The 25,911-nt window shown below is 43.0% G+C and overlaps 1 protein-coding gene and 1 non-coding gene across 2 annotated transcripts in view; both read right to left on the bottom strand.

Moving 5' to 3' along the window:
- The window catches only part of NOP58 (NOP58 ribonucleoprotein), a 36,061-nt gene extending 19,163 nt beyond the window's left edge, over window positions 1-16,898 (bottom strand). The window contains exons 1-7 of the mRNA XM_074967945.1: window positions 16,703-16,898; window positions 9,790-9,866; window positions 7,327-7,379; window positions 5,206-5,330; window positions 4,092-4,228; window positions 2,722-2,786; window positions 311-445 (exon numbers count right to left, since the gene is read on the bottom strand). Of these exons, the coding sequence (XP_074824046.1) occupies window positions 311-445; window positions 2,722-2,786; window positions 4,092-4,228; window positions 5,206-5,330; window positions 7,327-7,379; window positions 9,790-9,866; window positions 16,703-16,747 (637 nt within the window). The 5' untranslated portion in view covers window positions 16,748-16,898. The remainder of the gene's footprint in view (window positions 1-310; window positions 446-2,721; window positions 2,787-4,091; window positions 4,229-5,205; window positions 5,331-7,326; window positions 7,380-9,789; window positions 9,867-16,702) is intronic.
- LOC141996325 (small nucleolar RNA SNORD70) lies at window positions 6,960-7,048 on the bottom strand. Its single transcript, XR_012641531.1, has one exon. It is a non-coding gene; the product is annotated as a small nucleolar RNA SNORD70 (small nucleolar RNA).
- Window positions 16,899-25,911: the final 9,013 nt, after the last annotated feature.

The raw sequence follows: 25,911 nt of genomic DNA, 5'->3' as shown, positions 1-25,911 counted from the left end.
AATTCCCAAACTGTGGTCTGTGGACTAACGGTGGTCTACAGAGCACTTGTTAATGGTCCATGGAGAGCTAGCCAGTGCTAGCTCTCCTTGTTTCCAAATGCTAGATTACAACAAACTATTGCCAAATTATATTATTTTCCTAACATCAATTTCCCATATAAGCATTTTCTAGAGCGTCACTGAGATGATACATGATTGTGAAATGGGCTGCACATTAGTGAACAGCAGGAAATCTGGTCCACAAAGTGCTATTAAGTTGCATTTCATATTAATACTCAGTCTCCCATGCTTGCTCAAAATTGTTACTCACCAACTTTCCGCACACATTTACAGTATGTTAGGTTATCTGCGACGATTTTGCCTAGTTCAGGGAAGTGCCAGCCATACCATTCCCTACAGCGCATGATATAGTTATTCAGCTCTTTATCTAGGTCATCAAGAAGGGCTGCAGATAGGACAGACATGTTAAAAAAAAAGTATAGTCTAAAGAGGAACATTTTAATGTCAGATGTAATGAACACTGCAAAGGGAAATATCAAGGTATTTTTCCACAATGTTTTCTTTGCATGAATACAAATACCAATGTACTGTGACACGGTTGGTCGTCATTTTATTTTAAAATCACTGAAGGATTTGTTTCAGTGAAGAAATGTGCTTTGCAAATAAAATAGATCAAATTACACACTATGTTAAAAGAACATTACTGTTCCATTGTCAAACATTCAAAAGTCAGGACATGCCAGAATTAAGGATGCTGAGGCAATCCTGTATTCTCAAAGGGAGCTGTTCTATCTTCTACAGAAACAAGCCTCAGAAATTGAAAGTTACCTCTTAGTAATGCACAGTTTGATGAAAATCCTTCAAACCTATTCCTCACTCCATGACTCCACCGTTAATTTTACTGGGCAACATACATGCTCTGAATCTTCTGTACAAAGCCACTTTGGAATAGACTTTCTGAAAGTTTAACTGGTGCTAATGTGTTTCCCCACAGGTAGCTACAACCAGGAAAGGTTCAATTTAAACATCCAACAAACACGGAACTTAGGGTTATGACTAACATTCTATTCTTAACGCATCCCAATGTGCCTAGATTTTGCAGTGTTCGGGCAGCGAATAATCCCATGTAAGCACAAAGATGGGCACAAGGATGAGTTTTGATTTTGAATTGTTTTATTTTGTTCATTTTGTCAAACTCTTCGTTAAGCCAAACTTTTATCATCTTCACAATAATGTAAAAGAACCACTAGTTAACATGATGGTAAGGCCTGAAGTTCCATCACAGGGACCTGCCACTCAAATGATGAGCCTCTTTCACATGTCATACACTGCATAATGTATTGCATACGAACAGTCTCCTGCAACAGTGATGGTTATAGGGAAACAAAGAGCAGCAGTTTGGCTATCTGGGAGCTCAGAGTCATCCATTCCAGATGGTGGGATTGTGTCTAAGGTATAAAGTTTAGCCCTCTAATCAGTTTTTTTCTTTAAACAGGATGCAGATGTCAAAAGCTACCCTGTCCGATTATTTGATATTTAAATTACAGTAGCACTCCGCGGCCCAGATCAGGATTGGGGCCCTGCTGTGTGAGGCACTGTACAACCAGATGTAGATACAAACAGCATGGAGGTGATACACTATGTTAAAGTTACTACACATGCATAGTAAATGAAGAACGCCCTCCTCCATACGAAATCTAAGTTACAATTTGCGTTTGAGTTAAGTGTGAAGAGACCACATAGCCGCCCCCACCCCTCCACATTCAATAATGAAAGAAACTGAAAAGATTTAGTTTCAGCCCAGAGAAATTATTTTCAACTGTAATAACCCTTTAAGCTTATTTAAAATATAAACATACCTAGAACTAATGCAATAGGCGGTCTACTCCAGTGCTGCAGATACAAGCTATAAGCTTATTTCTATTACAGCAGGGTAGAACACCCACTGAACATACTGTTACAAAGCCCCAAGGCTACAAGCATTTTCTTGTAATGCAATACGGACATTCCCATCTGCTGTCTCAGCAGTAGTGATGAAATTGTGAATTCAATCATTATTTTCAGCTCAACAAGATTCCACTGACAACAGAGCATGGAATTTGCCTCACTGAACTGTTCCGTTCACTACTGCCTGAGAGTGAGCAACTCCATTATAACATGCATCCTTCAAGGAAATGTAAGGGTTTGTCTGAATATTCTATTTTCCATTTGCCAAAGAAAGTTTAGTCTGTTTCCCTTAAGAAAAGCCAGCATGCAGAACATGGTACTTACCTGTTAGTTATTTTCACGCATCTTTAGAACTGTTACTAGGTTGTGGTCTCAGTTCACTTCACTCAAGCTACCACCACAAATGACACCCATAGCAGATGTACCAACCACCAAATACTTAGGGGAACAACTAACTTCTTGTCACTAGTCAGGGTGAGTCACACTGGGAATTGAAGCAATGGGAAGCTTGAACTGCCACTGTATGTGCTATAGCTGTTTTCTGGATAATAAAGGTCTTCACCTTTTAATACCACCCTCTCCGATTATTTGATATTTAAATTACAGTAACACCTTCCATAAGCAATAATTTTTAAAACTTCTGCTGGGTTGATTCAAACTGCCCTGTTATACTAAAACACTAGTAGAAATCTTGAAAAGGGCTCATTTTAATAACTGTGATCAAGTTAGCTGCCCCTGCAGAATTCTTAAAGATGAAATTCTGAATATACTTACAGATTGCTTGGACAATCATTGTATCTACTTTGTCTGGGCTGAATTTCAGCTTGTATCGGGAGAGGCTAAAAACAAAGATATCGTTATTAGCTACACCCCTGGCATTCCACTGCAAAAACCATATATTCTCCACCTGTTTTATTTTGCATGAACGAGTCCAGCTGTAGACTCATTCACACTTGTTTAATTTAAAGCCAAGGACTGGCCTCTGCTGGCCATAATGGGAAGTTTGGAGAAGCACTGCTGCTGGTTGGTCCCATAACAACTGCAGCACACACAGTACCCAGTATGATGGGCAGAACCAAGGCACCAGAAAGGAGAAGCATGACTGGCTGGCTGTCCCTCTGCATAGTCTACACGCACACAGTGGCAGGAAATTTGCTGTTCGTTACTTTTTGCAAATTTCTTCACAAAAACAAACAGAGCAAGTATTTCCAGTTTTACTGTGGCTGGGACTGATCCATGGGAAACAGTGTCTATGAAGTGGTGAAACTCAGGAGTATGACTGTAAAGACCTAATAGATAAACTTCCCTCGTCCTTCTATCCACATTTTAGCACAAGCCCAACATATATACTTTTAAAATACATTCTAGGATCTTGCATCACACATTTGGATTATGCCAAAATAAAACTCTGCATGTACATAGGGATTTAGATCTTCAAAAAGCTGCACAAAAATTAATTCTCTCATTTACCCCAGCAAGGAAGGTAACAATCTCCATTTTAGAAGAGTAAACTAGAAAGGTTCAGCAACTTGCCCAAGGCCATGCAATGAGTTCCTCTTAGAGTCTGGATTGAAACTCAAGTTTCTGGCACCTAACTGTGTACTTGTCATGGCTCTGTGTGCAGAGCTACTGCTCTGCTTAAATCTACAGTCAAGAACACTGCCTTTATTTAATGTTTATATTATGTACCACTGGGATATGTACAGTCATGGAGATACAAATTACATATCTCCATGCAACACTGAGTCCAACATTTACATTAAGCACTGAGGTATCATATCTCAGTGGTGATGGATTAATGTAAAATTAAATTTTCATATTGTCAATGACTGCATTTTAAAGAAGATACTATTCAATTGCATACATAATATACAAGAAAAAACTACTCAACTCGGGTTAACGCTACAGCACACATTGAGAGGTCTGACTGGCACCTATGGTGCTAAACACAGTGAACCCTGCAAGAGCTTGCTTCTAGAGCAAGATTTAACCAAATTAATATGCTTAGACTTTGGGCCTAATCTTGTATTCATTTCACACCCCAGACTCCCTTTGATATCAAAGGGAGTTTTGGGTGTCCAAGGATGCAGGAATGGAATAAAGCTGGTGGAAAGTACTGAAGTACAACTTCAATGGCAACTCACCTATGCGCCAATCCTAAACACATAGCTGCCATTTCCCGCGATGGAAGGCCAGTGATAAGCCCCTCGATTTGAGAACGAATTCCTCTCATCAGTTCAGTAACCATTGGGCTATGAATACAACTTAAGTTCAGCTTGTCCTATAAAATTAAGGTGACTATTAGGTGTTAACCAAGTTAATTAAATCCTCTTACAAATTCTCTTTCAATACTAGTATATATTTATAGTTTTTCTCCTACTAAGGTATACTTGTTACCCATTTATGCTAGGCAAAAAGTCAGAAGCAGTGACAACCTTCACGGGTAATAAACATCAGGGTTTCCACTACTGTAATAATCATATGTATTTTGCATTTTAACGTCCTGATATCAAGAGCAACAAGACTTGTAATAAGGTCCTGTGTACTCTGTCCCTAAACTCTGGGGCAACACCAGGATTGTGTAAGTGATTAGTTCTACACTGCATGCTAACTTTTATGCAGTTTTCTCTAACCACCACCCACAACTGTGTCATCGAACAGAACATAGTAGGAAGCGGAGAGTTTGGTAGCTGGCTCTGGTTCTGAGGAAGGAATGTGAGATGGTTTGGGTTTTGAAATCTCAGAGACAAGTGAGCATTTTAGAATATAAACCTAATGCATCTCCTCTATACTTCCCCCCCTTTCAGACAAGGGCTGGAGAATACATGCGCATATTTGGGGATTATGGGGAATGTGAACTCCCAGCAACCCTTATAATAAGCAGCTGCCTCACTTGCCAAAGCAACCAACAGTGAATAAGCACATCAACTGGATGTTTCTATAAATAAGATCAGTAGGGCAACAGTTTTTATTTATGCTGTCTGCTTTCACAGCTGATACCCCACTGAGAAAACAAGAAGTGTGCACATCCGAGTGCAGTTTCAGGTTTGTCCATTTGCAGAGCAGACAACATCCTATCAAATTATATTCAGCTCACAGATGAAAATTTCTCTTTCCATCTGAGAACCAGAAACTTTTTTCTAATGAAAGCTCAGTCTGCAGCACACTCCATGGCTACAGGACCACAAAATACAAAGGCCCTTATTCATAACATCTCAGCAGAATAAAACCAATTAGAGAAGCAAAGTCAGTTTTCACCTTTATGACACCTCCGAGTTTGGCATCTGCTATGGCCAGCTGTTCATGGGCATCTTTTGCCACGATCTTCTTCAGAATTTTCTTCAAGTTCTTGCTGAGCTTGCCCTCAACCAGAGCTGTGGATGCTGTAGAGGAAAGAAGAGAACAAAGATGTGGCTAAATAAACAAACAAACAAAGCTTTCTAAAAATCTAACGGGTATTAAAAATACCATGTCCAACTTGATACACAAGGCTGTACACTTACATTCACACCTCTGCAAGCTACTATACTAACCAAAATTGCAGCTGAAATTTTTTGACCCTGCAGTCATTTAAATGAATGTCGTAAAATGTTAGCACATTTGCTGTTCTTAATTTGAGAATATTTCTCCTCTAATTTTTCCCTCCTCCCTATATATGGAAAATCACCAGGATGGACTCCTAATTCTGCCAACTTTGTTAAAGATAACAGTCCACCAACTTCAGAGATACACTGAACATCCCCAGAAGTAACTCTAAGAAGATCTGGCATATAATTGAATTACCCAATCCATTTTCAGACCCCCTGAAGTCATACATCACCAGCCACCACCGGCAACAGTCCAGTATTTACTCTCCGCTGATGATGTTGTAATATCCATGAAAGCCCACTGAAGCATGAAGCCAATTTGTGGGGATGGCAGAAGTCAGATACGGCCCTTTTTAAGGTATGTGATGTGGATTTGAGGAGTTTTAAAAAGAATCTTTATTTTGAGGTATAAATAAATCTATAAAAGCTTCACAAACCCACATGACATATTTTAAGAGGTCACTTATGCAACTCCCTTGACACGTTAACTCCATGCTCCAGTGACCTTCTGTGATTGGTACAACATTTACAGCCTAGCGTGTGAAGCAGAACCCAGTGACCCATTATTTTAAAAAAACCTGAAAGAAAGAAATAGAAGAACAAATATAACTGCTGTGATAAATGCCCTCTCATCATTGCTATTTGGAACATTAGCTATATAACCTTAAATCTGACAGATAGTTCTTAAACCATTTGATATTTAAATAATGCTTAGCTACATATTTATCACTTCTCTTCAAAACAATTTACAAATCCATCCTAGCAATAATCATGTGAGCTAGGTAGTTTAAATATCCCTGATTTCACAGATTCCTCAACTAAGGCAGAGAAACTGGGTGATTTGCCCAACTCACACAGCTTCAGTATCACAGTAACAGTTAGCGCAGTTAGAACCCAGGAATTACTGGCACCCAGTGCTATAACAAGGCCACACTCATGTTAGATAGTGTGCACGTACATAAGTGGGGAAAAAACAGGAATTTTAATCTCAGTTATGATTTCATTGCATCCCAGGTTTAAAGGTGGTCTCCTTTCCTTGTTTTGTTTTTTATACTTGTGATCCCAACAACTCTAATGTAGTAAGACTCATTGTTTGGCCAAAATGCTACATTTGACATTTATCAACTGATTTTACTGTTATGGACACACAAAAACACTGCATTCAAGAACAGGAGTCAGGCCACCCGTAAATAACTATTAGCCTATGTTCTTCTATCACTTCAGTTCAGATTATTCAGAGCCTATAATGCTTTTGTGCTTAATTCCTAAGAATCACTCAAGTGGCAGGTTTTGCATGTGATTTACAAATAATTCAGGAATTCATGATCTTAGAGAAATAGGCATTTATTAAATACACAAACCTATCCATCATACATTGCCACGAAGTGCAGCGAAAACAGCCCTAACGTATTTATTACTAGCATTTTATCTGTTGTCTCAGTGGTAGTGACGAAACGTTGAATCAAATCATTAGAATTCAGTATCAACGACAATACATCATTGACAACAGGGTTCTATTCTCTACTGATTTGTGCACTCATGACTATAAACACAGGAGCAAATAACCAGATTTCAATATTTTTATCTAGTGTCCAGAGGCATGGCAGCTGCCCCGGAAAACAAATAGTTATGTTCTTTGTTCTGAAGCAACTGTAATCTAAAAGATAAACAATGAAGACATAATAAGAGGGTGGGAGGAGAGCATGAGGCATATAATGAAAATATGTGATTGGTTCTTTTCAGAAAGAACCAAGCTGCAAATTTCAGAGTTAACTTTCTCATCTTTACTTACCAGCAAGTGCTTCTGTTGTGTCCTGAAACTTTTCAAAGTGTTTCAACTTCACTCTAGAGAAGAGAAAATGTATTTTTATATTCAAGTTTACAATAGAATACCCCGGTCCTTCCCTCTTCCTTTATGATGCATAGCATCTGTCTTAACTTCCCAAACCCCCATCATAAATACCTACTTCCCTAGAACATCACAGGAGGCTGAAGTTTGATTTTCAGATCTCCCAACCTCCACATGAAGGGAAAAGGAGTCCGAGTCTTGGAACTGTAGGTCAGCTTTCAGACCCCTGTTATTTCATCACCCAAGTCCCCCAAAGATCTTGCTAGAGACCTCCAAAGAGGTGAGAAATCAAGATCTACTATTTCTAATGAAAAAATACATACAAAAAATTTGAAAAAAAAGTGAGGCCATCTTTTTGTTTTGCAGTTCATATTTAAAAGACACCAACTATTCAGATTTCAACACTACTCCTTTGATTAACTAGTGAGAGCAAAGAATATGCTCTCTACTATAGCAGAGCACCAGGTCTACCAGAGTTGAGGTTACAAAACTCTTTCTGTTTCCAGGTTGACTCTTCTAAGAGCTCTACAATCCAGTTACTTGGATTTCCTTGAAATTTACTGACTCTCATGGCGGCACAGGGTAGACATCCAAATTTGGGATCATTTGACCAAGGGATTCCTGAGATACAGGCCCCCCAAAACAACTTTTCTTAAAGTTAACAGATTGTATTTTTTTTCCCCTGTATTTTCTGTATTTTTTCTGTATTTTGCATGGCACCCACTACCCCTTGGAGGAGCAATATTGAAAACAGCATTTGAAAAAGTTTAGCTCTTCGGATAGGCATATTCCTAACACTCGCAAAAGCCAAATGGATTACACTGCACATGTGCAAACAGTGCCCAAGAGGTATGCTAGGTAGCCACGACTCACAAAACCTGTATGAGTCAAGGGGACATATTACAGCCATCAAACCCGAGCAACACCCTGGCACTGTAAGTTTTAATTTGGCCTTGATGAAAGCGGGCGGGGGGGGGAGAGAGAAGAATGAAGGCATGTACCTACAATCTGTGTTTTTTGTTTTGTTTTTTATTTGGAGGAAACAATCCGAGTATAGCAGAAAATTCAGAAGGCTCAAACTATTTTTGAAAAGAAAATAAATGATACATACAAATGTTCACTTGGACGGGGAATTGGGGGTAAAGGGTCTGGGACTGCAGAGAGGGGAGAGAGGATAATGAGGCAGGAATAAACGGGTGGCAGAGCAAGTGGCAAGGATATGGGGTGAGAACACAAGATGGCCCCACACTTTCCCTTCCTATGTGTGACCCACAATCCGCGGTGTCAGACTCCTCCCTGCCCCTCCACATGAGCAGACGTCTGGGGAAGCCCTACCCTTCTGGGTGAGAAGCTGAGAACAGCCATGCTGGGAGCACGCACCAAAAATATACTGTTGAGGCTGAAAGGTAAGGGGTGGAAAACAGTCACACTAAATGCATAACACTGGCTCTGGGGATGGGGTATGAGAACACCTACTGACATTCATGTGTGTATGGAAGGATTTTCTAATCCCCATCAGTTTACCAGGTCCAAGTAGCCTATGGACAGTTCCCAACTACATCCGCTGTGACACCGCCCCAGGCCCAACTTCCTCCTCCCTGTGTAATCTTCCTCTCTGTTATCTAAAGAGTTGCACTTAAGAAGCCATCGCGACCCAGGACAATTATCTCCAGACCCAGATTTCTGACTCTAGTCCAATTCTGATTAATCTGTGTCAGAAAAAGTTGTGTTATCTTTAACAGAAGCAAGGTCCCAGATAAAGCTACCCTCTCAACTTACTAAATTGCACTTGCGTCATCTCCAACAGCAGCTCAAGGCTTATGCTGCAAGGCTGAGTGAGACCAACGTCTTTTCAGAAAGATCAGAACTGCATAACTGGACCAGACCAAAGTCCATTTAGGCTAGCATCCTGTCTGACAGTGGTCAGCATCAGACATTTCAGAGGAAGGTGTAAAAAGCCTGCAGTGGGCAGATGTAGGATACTCTGCTATAGGCACACCCACCCATGTTAGGTTTCACCCTGATCTCTAATACTCTGACTGGCTTAACCCCTGAAGACTGAAGTTTAATATACCTTCCAAAAGTTTGTCAAACTTAGGATACTCTTTATATCCATTTTAATGTCCAATCCCTTTTAGAACATTAAGTTTCAGCTTCAACGCCTTCATGTGGCAATGAGGTTCACAGTTTAATTATACACTGTGGGGAAAAAGTATTTCCTTTTATCAGTACTGAATTTCTCACTTTTTAATTCCACTGGATCTCCCCTTGTTCTTGGGTCAGATCATTCTTCTAACATTTAAAAGCTCTGAACTATACTGAAAACAAAGCAAGGCCTTGCTCCTTAATCTGAACATGCAGTTATCTTCCAAAGCCAGGTTGCCAGCCCCTCATCAAACGGCTTACATTTTATTTGCCTTTTCAGGTGTTTCAAATTCTCTCCATAAACTGTCAACTTCCTGGAGCTTCTTCTCATCCAGGACCTGTGGATACAAGACAGAATCATTAAACCAATGTTTAAAGATGTTTGGGATCATTGTTCAGTATAGAAACCCTGACCCCACTTTTTATGGTGTGTCCTGCCTGAAAGCTGATGTTAATTGAGTCAATGGGGTACCTCTTAGCCATCCAGTCTGTGACCACTGCTTACCATTTTCTCTCCAGTTCTGCCCCACCAATATCTGATCATGTTAACAGCATTTTACTTTCAGCAGGAACACAGCTACTTTATTGTTTTTCACCCCCCAATAAGGGCAGGCCCTTTCTGAACATCTACATTCTCTCTCTCTTTTTAAGAACCAGCCGTAGTATCATGTGTCTCTTCGCCAGTGACCTGGGACCAAACTTACTACTGCTTTGTGAACACACCAGCTGCTCAAGGACCCCACCACCAATGGGAAAATACAAAACAAGTCACCTTCACAGAGAGCCTCAAGTTACTTGAGGAAGAAAGAGGCCACTTCTAAAACAGAGCTCACCCTCTTTGCAGTACAATAAATCCATGCCAATACAGCCTCAAGAGTAAATTTTAAAGACATTACACTTGGTTAACACACTGATATTTCAGCTTGCCATCCAAAAAAGAAATCCTTTAGGGGGAAGAGGTGAGTTGAGATCACAGTTATACTTCTCCACCATATTTCTGCATTCACTTAATCTGCAGTGCACTGAGGCCTGGTCTACACTATAATGTTTCTCCTGCCAATGTAACTCGCCCACTACCCTGACCTAATAACTCCACCTCCGTGAGAGGCATAGCACTTAGGTCAATGTAGTTAGGGAAATGCAGTGTCCATGTATACACTATTACTTACATTGCCTGTTGGCTGTCAATCCCATGCCAGGCTCACAGCTGGAGCCACCCCACCTCTCACCCCAGGGCTGACAGCACTGGGCTCATGGCTGAAGCCCCACTGTTGGAGGGCTCCAGCGATGAGTCCAGTGCAGGGCTGACAGCCCATCAGCCCTGGGGAAAGGGGGATCCAGTGGTGAGCCCCGTGCAGGCCTGATAGCTCAGGCTGTCAGCCCCCCACACTGTCCCCTTAAATCGGGGCAAGCACTCCGGGTAAGGACATGCACCACCGACAGGAGGGTAGTGTGGATATGAAAAACTGCAGCAACTAACGTGGTGGCTGTATGTCGACATAATTTAGGTCAACAATTTTGTAGCATAGACAAGGCCTAAGAATTCTTAGTAAAATGCAAAGGAGCACTGCACTAATCTTTTTCAAAGATATAAATGTGGTTCTTTGTACCATGTTCAAAAAGCATTGTGATTTGTCCTCACAAATCAAATACAGTACAACTACAATTTAACACAGAAGGAATGCTGAAATCATTCTGGGTACCATGCAAATGAGCAAGCCACTTCACTTCCTCCCAGATTTCCAAATCCAGACCAAGAGGGTTCTTTTGAACTGTGTTTTTTCTTTAACTTAACTATTAGCTAAACAAGTAAACACAGTAACACATTTCCCACAGAGCTATAAAGCAAAAAAAGTCTCTGGGCCAGCTAATAACTTCCCTTACCTATTGCAGTGGTCCCCAAACTTTTTACCTCACACTCTCCCTTACCCGTCTGCGCTCCACTGGCCCACGGAGTTGGGAGTGAGGGATGCAGACAGGGATAAGGGGGACGAGGCTGGGGCCACAGCTGGACCCTCTGCCAGGGGCCAAGGCCTGCAGCCAGACACAGATCCAGCAGAGGATCCCCAGGCATGGGGCAGGCAGCCAAGACCCCAGTCAGACAGCTGGGAGCGGATCCCTGAGCGTGGGGCTGGCAGCCGGGACCAGGAGCGGAGCTGGGTGGCAGTCCCGCCATCCCCATTCTCCGTGGGGGCTGGTCTGGGCCCCAACTACACCACCCCCGCAACATACTCTGCGCCCTCCTAGGCATGCCCAACAGATTGAAGTCCTCTATTGAGTTCCCCAATTCCAATTCCTCCTTCTTATTCAGAAATTAACTTTTAAACCAGCGGTTTTCAACCTTTTTTCATTTGCGGATTCCTAAACAATGTCAAATGGAGGTGCAGACCCCTTTGGAAATTCAACCTGTGGTCCATGGACCACTGTCATAGAAGTCTTAGGCTGAAAACTGACTAACCAGAATTCAACTATAAATGTTGCAAGTGCTCGGCAAGGCATTTGACACAGCATGAGAAAGGCACTAAACTGTGCGCCTCTATGGTGGTAACAGCACTTCTGGGGTATTCACATACATTTGACTGATGAGAGAACCAGAATGTCTTTTCTGGAATCTGTAATCTGAAAAAGTGCCACCATGGCTTAACAATGAAGTAAAAGAAGCAGAGAGAGGCAAAAAGGCATCCTTTAAAAAGTAGAAGTTAAATCCTAATGAGGAAAACAGAAGAAGGAATAAACTCTGGCAAATGAAATGTAAAAATGTAATTAGGAAGGCCAAAAAAAGAATTTGAAGTACAACTAGCCAAAACCTCAAAAAGCAATAGCAAAAAAAAAAAAAAAAAAATTAAGTACATCAGAAGCAGGAAGCCTGCTAAACAGCTTGTGTGGCCACTGGTCGATCAAGATGCTAAAGGAGCACTCAAGGGTGATAAGGCCATTGAGGAGAAACTAAATGAATTCTTTGCATCGGTACTCACGGCTGAGGATGTGAGGGAGATTCCCAAACCTGAACCATTCTTTTTAGGTGTCAACTCTGAGGAACTTTCACAGATTGAGGTTCCAGAGGATGTTTTGGAACAAACTGAAACTAGACAGTAATAAGTCACCAGGACCAGATGATATTCACCCAAGAGTTCTGAAGGAAGTCAAATGTGAAATTGCAGAACTACTAACTGTAGTCTGTAACCTATAATTTAAATCAGCTTCTGTAACAAATGACAGCAGGATAGCTAATGTGACACTAATTTTTAAAAAGGGCTCCAGAGGTGATCCCAGCAATTACAAGCCAGTAAACCTGACTTCAGTACCGGGCAAAGTGGTTGAAACAATAGTAAAGAACAGAATTGTCAGACACATAGCTGAACCTAATTTGTTGAGGAAGAGTCAACATGTTTTTTGTAAAGGGAAAATCATGCCTCACCAATCTACTAGAATTCTTCAAGGGGGTCAACAAGCATGTGGACAAGGGAGAGCCAGTGGATATAGTGTACTCAGATTTTTCAGAAAGCCTTTGACAAGGTCCCTCATCAAAGGCTCTTCAGCAAAGTAAGCTATCCTGGGATAAGAGGAAAGGTCCTCTCATGGATTGGTAACTGGTTAAAAGATAGGAAACAAAGGATAGGAATAACTGGTCAGTTTTCAGCATGGAGAGAGGTAAATAGTGGCATCCCCCAGGGGTCTGTTCTGGGACCAGTCCTGTACAATATATTCATAAAATGATCTAGAAAAAGGGATAAACAGTGAGGTGGCAAAATTTGCAGATGATACAAAATTGCTCAAGATAGTTAAGTCCCAGGCAGACTCAAGAGCTACAAAAGGATCTCTCAAAACCAGGAGACTGGGCAACAAAATGACAGATGAAATTCAACGTTGATAAATGCAAAGTAATGCACATTGGAAAGCATAATCCCAACTATAAATATAAAATGATGGGGTCTAAATTGGCTGTTACCACTCAAGAAAGAGATCTTGGAGTCATTGTGGATAGTTCTCTGAAAACATCCACTCAATGTGCAGCGGCAGTCAAAAAAGCAAACTGAATGCTGGGAATCATTAAGAAAGGGATACATAAGAAGACAGAAAATATCATATTGTCTCTAAATAAATTCATGGTATGCCCACATCTTGAATACTGTGTGCAGATGCGGTTGACCCATCTCAAGAAAGATACACTGGAATTGAAAAAGGTTCAGAAAAAGGCAACAAAAATTATTAGGGGTATGGAATGGCTGCCATATAAGGAGAGATTAATAAGACTGACTTTTCAACGTTGAAAAGAGACAACTAAGGGGTAGGGGGGTATGACAGAGGTCTATAAAATCATGACTGGTGTGGAGAAAGTAAACAAGGAAGTGTTATTTACTCCTCATTATAACACAAGAACATGGGGTCACCAAATGAAATGAATAGGTAGCAGGTTTAAAACAAACAAAAGGAAGTATTTTTTCATACAATGCATAGTTAATCTGTGAAACTCCTTGCCAGAGGATGTTGTGAAGGCCAAGACTATAACAGGGTTCAAAAAAGAACTAGATAAGTTCATGGAGGATAGGTCCATCAATGGCTATTAGCCAGGATGGACAGGGATGGTGTCCTTAGCCTCTGTATGCCAGAAGCTGGGAATGGGTGATGGGATGGATCACTTAATGATTACCTGTTCTATTTATTCCCTCTGCGGCACCTGGCATTAGCCACTGTCAGAAGACAGGACACTGGGCTAGATGGACCTTTGGTCTGACCCAGTATGGCTGTTCTTACGAAACTTCATTTTCATAGTCACCTATTGTTGATGCCTTACACAAGTCTGCAGACCCCCAGGGCTCCACGGACCAGAGGCTGAAAACCACTGATTTTAATGAAGCCCTGGCCCTGCTGAGTTTTGGATTTCTATATCATTTTACAGGCAGACAATGTGGCTCTAGCAGCAATAGCACAGTCAAACATCTAGCTCAGTCGTTTGAGCATTGGCCTGCTAAACCCAGGGTTGTGAGTTCAATCCTTGAGGGGGCCATTTAGGGATCTGAAGCAAAAATTGGGGATTGGTCCTGCTTTGAGCAGGGGGTTGGACTAGATGACCTCCTGAGGTCCCTTCCAACCATGATATTCTATGATTCTATGATCTAGAGAAGGAAGCTGCAGCTAAGTAGAGCAAAAGGTAACATCAGCTAAGAAGTTCCACTTCAGACTAGCACGGTGCTGTCCCAATTCCGATCTGGGCTGTTGCACTCTATCACAATACAAATATCATAAAATAATTTAACATACTCTAAGATAGGTATTTTTGGCCGAATCCTGCTGGTGCCATTTTCTAAAATTAATGCCGGGTGACTCCCCTCCTTTCATTAAAAATTTATTTTCTACACTCAGACTCTGTGCTTGCAAGAGGGGAAGTATTGCCTCTTAGAAGCATTCAGGGGATGGTGTGTAATTTTCCCATGTTACTGGTTTTGTGCTCTGTTGTTCAAAAGGAACCCCTAGATATTAAGCCAGGCCCTGGTTGCTGCTGATTCCACCTGGCAGACGGGTTACAGAGTACACCAGTTCAGCAGCATGGCGCATCAGCCTATCTCTGCTTATGTAAAGATAGGAGAGATGTGAGAACTGAATCTTTGCTTTTCAGGTATAGCGGATGAATTCTCCCAATTTCAGCCAGAATGCAAATGCACGTGTACACCTGTCAAGCCAAGCATTTTACATAAACAATAGCAGATGAACTTAAATTCACACACCTTGTAAATACAGTATTTAAAATATATTAGTATCCTTGCTATTACATTTGCCTCAGTCCTTTCACTTAGGAACTATAGGCATGATATCAATTACAACAAATGCTAAAAAGTCCCAGAAATTGATGCAATGTGAGCATATTTAAAGGGAAATAACTGAGGACTAATTAGGGGTAAACACCACAATTTCTGCTAAGAGTTGATAGAATTCTGAAAGCTTTTGTTTTGTTCCAAAACTGCTGGTTAAAATTAAAAACTGCATTACCAGCTTGCTCTTCTTGGATGTGAACAGGAAGTCAGTCTTTGATAGCACAAGAGATCACAATGAAATGTTGTAGCTGTAGACCTCTGGCCACTGACATTTACAAAAACAACGAAGCGTCCTTGTGGCACCTTAGAGACTAACAAATTTATTTGGGCATAAACTTTTGTGGGCTAAAACCCACTTCATCAGATGCATGGAATGGAAAATACAGTAGCAAGTATATACACACAGTATATGAAAAGATGGGAGTTGCCTTACTAAGTGGGGGGTCAGTGCTAACGAGGCCAATTCAATAAAGGTGGAAGTGGCCTATTCTCAACACTTGACAAGAAGGGGTAAATATCAACAGAGGGAAAATTACTTTTTATAGTGCTGACGAGGCCAATTCAATCACCTGCACATCCTCCAATGTGGTAGAGGCCATCATGTGCCAGCAATGCCCCCTCTGCCATGTACATTGGCCAAACCAGACAGTCTCTATGCAAAAGAATAAATGTTTTTGCTGATACACACTAACACGACTACCACTCTGAAACCTGACATTTACAATTACACTTAGTCAAACAGAATACTGTAAATCAAACCTCATACATCAGGATAGAAACTGACCTCTGCAGGGTTAGCAAAGGCATTTAAACCTGCACTACACTGCATGATGGGTTACGTCCCTTTGACCCCGCCAGACGCATCCACGAATTGCCACGGCCCCAGGCAGGGGTCAGACCTACCCTCCAAGGAGCCAGGCGAGGCAGACAACGATTTCGTAGGGCAGGGAGCGGGAGTAAATCCTCCCTGTCCCGTGCGAGCCTGCTCCCGCCGCCTGCACACCTGGGGCACGCCAGAGAGACGGGCCTCCGCACCAGAGCCAGGCCAACTCCTCCCCGACCTCGCTCCCCAGCTCGGCATCGGCGCTAGGCTCGGGGCGCCAGGCGTGAGGGTCCGGCCCGGGCAGGGCGACCAGCGGCTGACGGAGACTGGCCTCTCGCCACAGCCACGTGGGTGGGACCCAGACCCCGGGCACGGCGCGCGCGCGCACCCCCCTCCCCCGCGCTCCCGCCGCAGAAAGGGCCGCGAGAGCTACGGGTCGCCCCATCCCCCGTGCGCGAGCCCGGCCCGCCCGGGGAACGGCGAGACGAGGCGGCGGCGGCGGCACGCGGTCGGCCCCGGCCCCGGCCCCCCGCCTCACCTTGAAAACGGCGTAGCCGGCCGCGGTCTCGAAGAGCACCAGCATGGCGGGCAGAGGTGCGGGGCCGGGCCAGCAAGAGTCAGGCGCCGCCGGGGGAAGCGCGGCAGGACTCGGCCACGTGCGGCGAAAGGGCCGCAGCTCCCAGCGGCAAGACGCAGCGCAAACGGCGAACCGGAAGTGAGGAAACCGGAAGCTGCCCGGCTTCGCCGGAAGCAGGGGGCGGGACTCAGCGGATGACAGGACTGGAGAGAGCGCTGGGCGTGGCCTCAGTGGATGACGGGGCGGGGCTGTGAGAGAGCGCGCGGGGGGCCGGGCTCAGCGGGCGACGTGACGGGGCTGTGAGGAGAGGGCTCGGGCCGGCTGGGTGGCAGGAGGAGGCTGTGGGTGGGCGGGCTCAGCGGGGGTGAGAGCCCTGCTCAATCCCGGCTGTTGATCCCAGGGCTCCTGGCAGCCCGGGGGTGGCCTTGGCCCTGGGATGAGGGGGGAAGCCTTAGCAGGAGCGTTGTAAGCAAGAAGTAATTATAGTGATTAGGCCTCAGCCGGAGCATTGTGTGTCTGGTTCTGGGCCTCACATTTCAGGGAGGATGTGGACAAATTAGAGAAAGTCCAGAGAAGAGCAACAAAAATGATTAAAGGTCTAGAAAACATGAGCTATGAGGAAAGATTCAAAAGACAGGGTTTGTTTAGTCTGGAGCAGAAGGGACGTGATAACCATTTTCAGCTACATAAAAGGTTGTTACAACGAGGCAGGTGAAAAATTGTTCATGTTAACGTCTGAAGATAGGCCAAGAAGCAATGGGCTTAACTTGCAGCAAGGGAGGTTTAGGTTGGACATTAGGAAAAAGTTACCGTCAGGGTGGTTAAGCACAAAAAATTGCCTCAGAAGATTGTGGAATCTCCATCACTGGAGGTTTTTAAGAACAGGTTAGACAAACGCCTGTCAGGAACGCACTAGTTATTTAGTCCTGCTTTGAGTGCAGGAGACTGGACTAGATGACCTCTCAAAGTCCCTGCCAGTTCTACCCTTCTGTAATTGTGTAAGTCTGTGGGGCTGTCTTGTGCATTCTTCCGGAGTTACATTCCTCCGGTGCCCCCAAGCTGTTGGGAGGCTCATGTAGCTGGTACCACTGTGGTCATTTCTGCAGGTGACTACATTGTATTTTATCAGGGTTGTTTGAACCCCTGCCCCCCCCCCGCCGAGTGTCCTGGGGGTTAATAAGCTGCAGGATATACCTACAACTCACATCAGTGTAGAAGCTGGCTCTAGCTCAGAGTTGCTGAATTGTTTGGATTTCCAGTTGGTGAGACAATCCAACTTTATGTTTCCACTCTTGCCCGTAGACCTGTCTTGGGCTCTAGGCTTGTGAGGTTCACAGAAAATGTAGTCTGACGCCTTCATTTTTTATTAAGATGGAGGAATGGATCTGTTCTAAGTAGTCCCCCTATTTTGACCACTTGTATCAGATGCTTAGACAGTGTCTAATGCAAAAGGAAGTGTATATATATATAAGCTGATATAGTTCTCTCTACCCCAAAACAAAATCAACGAATGTTTCTGCACTCCCATCTGCTTTCCCCTTTCTAGTCTTCCCTGTCTCCTTCTCTCACCTCTTTCTTTAGCCCAAACTAATCTCCTCTGCAGCTGTTTGTGCTCTGGAGTATGAGTGTTGGCTTCTTCCCATCTACCTCTATCCTGGTGGGCTCCAGGATCTTCATCCAGCACATCTGGCCTCAGTGTCTTCTGCCCTATTGGAAAATGGCTCTCCAGCACAAGAATATAAGCAGGCTCAACTGGCCTTCAGCTCTCTGGTGTCTCAAGTGTTGGATCTGAATTGGTTTGACATTGGCCTCCTCCATCCCCACACCTGGGGTGAGTTTTCAGTTGTAGGGCCTTTCTGTCCATTCATGTACTGGCTGGAATCCATTCTGAAAGCAAAATAACTCCTTAGGGAGGACAGAAAGGCCATTAGCACCTACAGAAGTGCTGGTAGGGTATACTGGCTATTCTGGCTCAAGCTGAGCTTTTCACTTAAGGCCATTGTAAGACAGTTTTAAGATAAATGGGTTAGTTACGCTTATGTTCTTTGTAGCTTGTGTAGACTGTAGGTGGTTAAGCAAATGTAACAAGGCCTTGAGAATAACATGTTAAAAAGTTAGAAAGTGGGGTCTAGCAAGACAAGATCTGGAGAGGATGCTGAGCTTGGAATATGGCTAATAAGATAAAATGGAAGTTTCTGGAAAAGGGGCCTCTCAACGATAAGAATTTATTACAAACTGGTTCTAACAGACAAAGAGAAGTTGTCTTGTGATGCGATAAACTTATAGTAACCTCCAACATACTAGCGTTATCTTAAAATATGGGCTTGTGTAAGGAGGTGAACCAAGCTCTAAGATCCATAAATTTAAGATAATGTGAAAGAAAGAGGCCTCACAGTCATATCTTGTTTCAGCCAAGGCCAAGAAAGAGGTCAACCACAAACTGGCCAAAACCTGTTTTTTATAAAGGTCAGTACGACATCACTTGTTTGTTGGACTGTATAAAAGAACCAGGCTTGCTAGGAGTATTTATCAGATTCTTTCTGATATGCTGGAGCAAGCCAGGGTAAGAGGGTTATCTCTGGGGCTCATCCTTTTGTGAGTATTTTGATCAAATGCATATGAATGTTTGTTACTGTTTGGGTATAGTAACTGCTTATTATTTAGGCTTTTAGACATGTTCAGAGCAAGTGTATAAATACCATTGGGCCTTTGGATTTAATAAAGGAATTGATGGTTACATTCATGTCTGGTGGTATCCTATATTACTAATACCTATAACAATGATTCCAACAGCCATATAATGACATTATAAAGCACTTTTAGCAGAAGGATCCCACAGTGCTATATAAATATTACCAATAGATTTACAAACTATATACAGGATTTTTTTCACACAGCTCAGAAGTGGAGCAACTGTTTAACATTGCATAGCAACATTACATAACAGTTTAAGACAGGGGTGGGCAAACTTTTTGGCCTGAGGGCCACATCGGGGTTGCGAAACTATATGGAGGGCTGGGTAGGGAAGGCTGTGCCTCCCCAAACAGCCTGGCCTCCGCCCCCTCCCCCTTCCCACCCCCTGACTGTCCCCGTCAGAACCCCCTACCCATCCAACTCCCCCTGCTCCTTGTCCCCTGACCGCCCCCTCCGAGGACCCCCCACCCCTAACTGCCCCCCCCCAGGACCCCACCTCCTATCCAACTCCCCCTTTCCCTGGACTGCCCCCCCCTCTATCCACACCCCCGCCCCCTGACAGGCCCCCCAGGACTCCCATGCCTTTCAAACCGGCCTCTGCTCCCCATCCCCTGACTGCCCCGCAAAGAACCTCCACCCTATCCAACCGCCTCCTGCCCCTTATCCAAACCTCCCCGCCCCCTTACCATGCCGCTCAGAGTGGTAGGACTGGCTTATTGGAAAGCCTGGGAGGTGGGCAGGCGTAAGCTGTGCTGCCTGCATGGCAGTGTGACTGCGGGGGAGGGAGGACAGCAGAGGAGGGGCCAGGGGCTAGCTGCCCCAGTCGGGAGCTCAAGGGCCGTGCAGGACGGTCCTGCGGGCCAGATATGGGCCATAGTTTGCCCACCTCTGGTTTAAGAAGCCTTGGAAGGAGATGAAACTGAAACTGCAGTTAATATCAATGGGAGTTGTGTGCATATCTTGAATGCCATAGATCAGTGGTGCAGGTCAGGGTGCTGGGCTGGGGGTGCAAGCTCTGGGGTGGGGCTAGGGATAAGGGGTTTGGGGTGCAGGAGGGGGCTCTGGGTTTGAGGAGGCTCAGGACTGGGCCAGGGGATTGGGGCACGAGCTTACCTTGGATGGATCCCGTTCAGTGGCACAGCGGGGGTGCTAAGGCAGGCTCGCTGCTCGTCCTGGCACCGCGGACCACGCTGCGCTCTGGAAGTGGCCAGCAGCAGGTCCGGCTCCTAGGTGGAGGTGCTCAAGCAGCTCCGTGTGGCTCTCACCTGCAGGCACCAACCCGCCCCAGCTCCCATTGGCTGGTTCCCGGCCAATGGGAGTGCGGAACCAATGCTCGGGGTGGGGGCAGTGCGTGGAGCCCTGTGACCCCGCCCCCTAGGAGCCAGACCTGCTGCTGGCTGCTTCCGGGGCACAGCACGGTGTCAGAACAGGTAGGAACTACCCTGCCTTATCTGGGCAGAACCACTGACGGGACTTTAAACGGTGCGGTCTGCGGTGCTGACCAGAGCCACCATGACCTAGTGCCTTCCATTCCGTGACCCCAGTACTGGGTTGCGACCCATACTTTGAAAATCACTGCTGTAGATGGCTCTAATTTGAGGAACTTTATATATTACCCTGAAAAATATTTGTGTTTTTCTGTTACAGGTGACCAGGACATAAAGTCCAAAAACTGAACAGTGTTCTGATCAGTGAAGAAGTACAGAACAAAGCCAGTGGACAGTAATTTATTTATATCAGATGCTTTTCATTAATTTTCTCTGGATAGCTAGGAGACTTGGTGATATCTTTCCCTTTGGGTCTTGCTGTCTAATTAAGGGCCTCCGCATACATTTCTCATTAAAGACAATGGGTCTACTCACATAATGTCTGTTGGCAGGGCTTTTCTAAAATGCTCATCATCATGGCTGTAGCCCATAGCCACAGAAATAATATTCTGAGATAACTTTTGTCATCAGAAGGTATGTTACAGTTTCAGTGTTGTTTTGTTTTGAACTGTGCAGAGAAAAGTACTTCTCCTATAATGCAGTAGTTATAAATGTTTGAGTAACTTCTTACTAAACATGCTACTTGTAAATATTCAAATCACTATCCAGAATGTTATGGTTTATTAATATTTCATTTGTAGTAACAGTATGCTGTCTTTATGTGTTTTTACTGCACTAGTCTTGTTAGGTTTTATTTGATAACAGATTTCTATGTCCTCCTGAGTTTAACTCTTTGTTTATTTTTCATGACTTAGTAGGTTACTGAACACAGATTCGCTTTCCTCTCACTAAAGGAAGAAAATTAAAATTAATTTACTCTGCCGTTGTGCACTCATGTGGTGTCTCAACTGCATTTCAAGCTGGACAAGAAACTGCTTTGCTTTGGAGAGATTATGTATACAGCCTGTGTGCTCTGTTGTTTTATCTTGAAGTTTCAAGAAGGCTTTTTCTTTTCTTTTGGGTTTTGGGAAATGTGTTTTCTGACAGTTGTCACAGATCAAATACCACATTTGTTCTTTTTCCCCAAGAAACAAAATTAAAATAGAAATATAATGTGTTAATTAATTTAAAAATTCATCTGTACTGGAACACTGCATCTTGCCCCTGTTCCTGGAACTCAGGAAGTTTGAATTCTGACCCTGGTCTATGAGTTGAATGTATCACTACAATGAGTTAATTAGAACACTGAATTCAAATATCATCAAATTTTCATGCGATTTGGATCTGAGTCCAGATTCAAACTGCGCAAGATCAGGACAGTGTCTACTCTTGCTTGCACTAGTGTAATTCCAAAGACTTCTGCAGAGTTATTCCTGATTTACACAGTCTTGTCTACACACAGATTTTGTACTGTTATAATATTTTGATTAAGGGCATGATTTTTCTACCAATATGTGTGGACACAATTATATGCTGGTATAAAGGTGCCTTATATTGGTATAGCTTATTGGTCTTCCCTATGAGAATAGTTATACCTTTAAATTGATATTACTTACTTCCATACCAAAGGGGTATAGTAATGATGCTAGCATAGTTAGTGTCATAATTTTTGTATGTTTAGACAAGGACTAAAGGAGAATCAGCCTCCCTGAATCTATCTCTAATTTAAATTAGTTTGAGGAAGTGCTAAGTTCTTAGATCATTTACTTAATTGCATGTGTACTAGAAAAGCTTTTTCATTAATTCTTTATTAAATATGTTAAATTTATGTGTGAATTAATATTGTTTATTAATTATTTATAAAATCATAATTAGGGCCCTACCAAATTCATGGTCCATTTTGGTCAATTTCATGGTCATGGGATTTTAAAAATCACAAATTTCATGATTTCAGCTCTTTAAATCTGAAATTCCATGATGTTGTAATTGTAGGGGTCCTGACCCAAAAAGGAGTTGGGGTGGGTGTCACAAGGTTGTTGTAGGGGAGGTTGCAGTAGTGCTACCCTTACTTCTGCAATGCTGCTGGCAGCGGTGCTACCTTCAGAGCTGGGCAGCTGGAGAGTGGCAGCTGCTGGCCAGGAGTCCAGCTGTGAAGGCAGGGCCACTACCAGCAGCAGCAGTGCAGAAGTAAGGATGGCATGGTATGGTATTGTCACCCTTACTTCTGCACTGCTGCCTGCAGAGCTGGGTGCTCGGCCAACAGCTGCTGCTCTCTGGCCACCCAGCTTTGAAGGTAGCAGCACAGAAGTAATGGTGGCATGGTATGGTATGGTATTACCATCCTTACTTCTGCGCTGCTGCTGACGGGGAAGCTGGTTCAGAGCTGGGTGCCCGGCCAACATCTGCCTCTATCTAGCCACCTAGCTCTGAAGGCAGTGCAGAAGAAAGGATGGCAATACCGTGACCCCCTGCAGCTCCCTTTTTGGTCAGGACCCCCAATTTGAGATACGCCAGTATACCCTGTGAAATCTGGGGGGAGACCAGATTTCGGTGTCTGAGACGCATTTTTCATGGCTGTGAATTTGGTAGGACCCTAATCATAATGCTGTTTCAAAATAAGGAAGTTTGCCAGACGTGACTGGTTTAAAACATTCATGTGTGTCAACTACTGGCTTCTTGAGAAAGCGCACCCTCACTCTGCATGATTGCATTTGACCTACTTTCATGTATATTTTGAATAACTGAAAGGCTGAGAATTAAATAAGGGATAAGGGGCCCAAGCCTACAATCTTTTCTCAGACAAAACTCCCATTGACTTCAGACAGAGTATTACCTGAGTAAGGAATGCAGGATTGGGTTCAAGGTACATGGGAACATGTAGGAATTAAAAAAGAAGGGGAAAGAGAGGTTCCAAGTGACGCCTATGCCTGATAAATTAATGTCAGACACTTACTACTCCATTTAAGGGGGTTTGTGTAATCCAGAACTTCATCTGAGTCAGCCACCATTTGAATCCTTATTTCCTGTTTCTGGAGTAAGGAATACATGGTGGGGCCAATAGCCAGAAATCTGGTCAAATTCTGTATAAATAAGGGTCTGCTTCTGCAGTCATTGCATGCACAGAACTCCCACTGATTTCAATAGAAATTTTGCATGTGAAAAGACTTTGGCATTGGCTCCTCAAGATTAACAGTTTTCCTTTATATTTTAGTACCTTTTTAAAAAAAAAATTACCTGAATGAAACGGTGACAAATTATTTAAATAAGAGAGGCAGGTGCTCAGCCTTTACAAAGATCAGGGCCCATAGACAAGTGTGTTTGTGAAGCTAAGATAATTGATGTTTGTAAGGCACTTTGAGATTCACAGATGGAAGCTGCTACAGAAGAGCAAAATATTATGTTAATTTATATTTTTCAGCAAAAAAATGATAGTATTTGAGAGTTTTGACCCACATCTGTTCACTTTATTCATACTGGTAATGCTACTGAAGGTAATGCAAGTTCTCTAATTATTAAAGTGATCATGATTTGTCTCTTGATCAGGATTTTTTAATCACTCTAGTTAGGTTTAATTAGCACTGTGAATCCAGCAATATAGATTTATGAGGGAGAACAAAAATAACTAATTAACTATTATATGTAAAAAAAACCTCTAAAATTATCTACAACGGCTTCTAAAAAATAGTTAATGCCATGATTTTAAAATCCAGTATCTGACGGTCATCTAGGTCTGGAAAAAGATGTTTCATTCCACTGAAAAGAGCATTCCACTGGTATAAAAATGCAGTTTCTAGGCTTTCTGGTTCAAAAGGTTTTGACTATAACCGTTCAGCATTGAATAATACTTGTCCTCTCTGTGTCTTGTTTTGTATGGGCGTCCACCACTATATTAGTATCTGAGCACCTTCCAGCTTTACAGGTTGGTATTGTGAGCTTTCTAGTGGGTCCCATACTAAAGATCTGAGAGGAACTGTGTGATGGAGTAAAGGGGCCGACAGGCAGGGAAATAGTTAAAAGCCTTTCCCAAACAGTCAGCCTCTGAATTCTGTAAATAAGGATAGGTTACTTGCTCATTGCATGAATGGTGATTAATCTTATTGGCATCAGGTAGTTGATTTCCCTAAAAGATGGGGAGGGATAAGAATAAGAAGGAAAGATTATATATAGCACCTCGGAATGCACTGAAAGAGGGTAAAAGTGAGCTTACGGAAGAGGTGAAGGGCTGGTTGTGATTGTGTCAGCAAGGTTTACTGTGGACATGGCTGAGAGAAACTGTTAGTGTGTATATTTGGTCCTTAAAATACAGGGTACTTTGTTGTATTTTAGTTTTAAATGAAGTATGTGTTGAAGGTGTTTGAGCTCTAGCTGAGGTCTACATTGTTTAATTTGCTTGATGTATTATTATTGTTGTTCTTAGAGGCTCACCTGATATCAAGATCCCATTGTGCTAGACCCGGTACAAACACATAGTAAGAAATGGTTTCTGCTGTAAAGAATTTCTTTGTAAACAAGACAGTGGGCAAAAAGATGTATTATTATTATTGCCATTTTAAGTGTGGGGACTTGCTCAAAGTCACCCAGGAAGCGTATGGTAGAGCTGAAAATTGAACACATATCTAAATCCCAATCTATTCCCATAGTCACAAAATAATCTGTTACTTAGAATCACCATGAATACAGTTGTAATAGAACTTGGAACATGAGCAGCACTTATCTGCTATTTTCTATTAGTGTTATCTGGGTTAGTTTAAAGTATCCATATAGTTCAATTTTTGTTTGTGGATTCTAGATTCTTAAGAATCTCTTCTGTTCATTATGAGTTTTTGACTTTAGCTCTCATGATGTTGGATTGCTGCTTTTGGCTTTGCAGTCCAAGAAAGCTTTTCTAATAAGGAAGAAAATGAATTTTTGTAGTTGTGTACATGGAGCCATGTTGAACTTTTGTTTCTTTCAGACTCTTCTAGTCTTTTAATGCCACAACTAAATATTAATTCCTTCTCCATTGATTTTATTCCATGAATTGTCATATAAATAGTTTCTCAGAATTGTAGTAATGCACCCCCCAATTGGTTGATGCAAGTTTGCTCCTTGATGTGGCGCTGTTTCAAG

This window comes from Natator depressus, chromosome 11, assembly GCF_965152275.1.
Source record: "Natator depressus isolate rNatDep1 chromosome 11, rNatDep2.hap1, whole genome shotgun sequence".
In the NCBI taxonomy this organism is placed as follows: domain Eukaryota; kingdom Metazoa; phylum Chordata; order Testudines; family Cheloniidae; genus Natator; species Natator depressus.
Note: the sequence above shows the minus strand (reverse complement) of the source record. Positions and strands in the feature narration are given on the sequence as shown.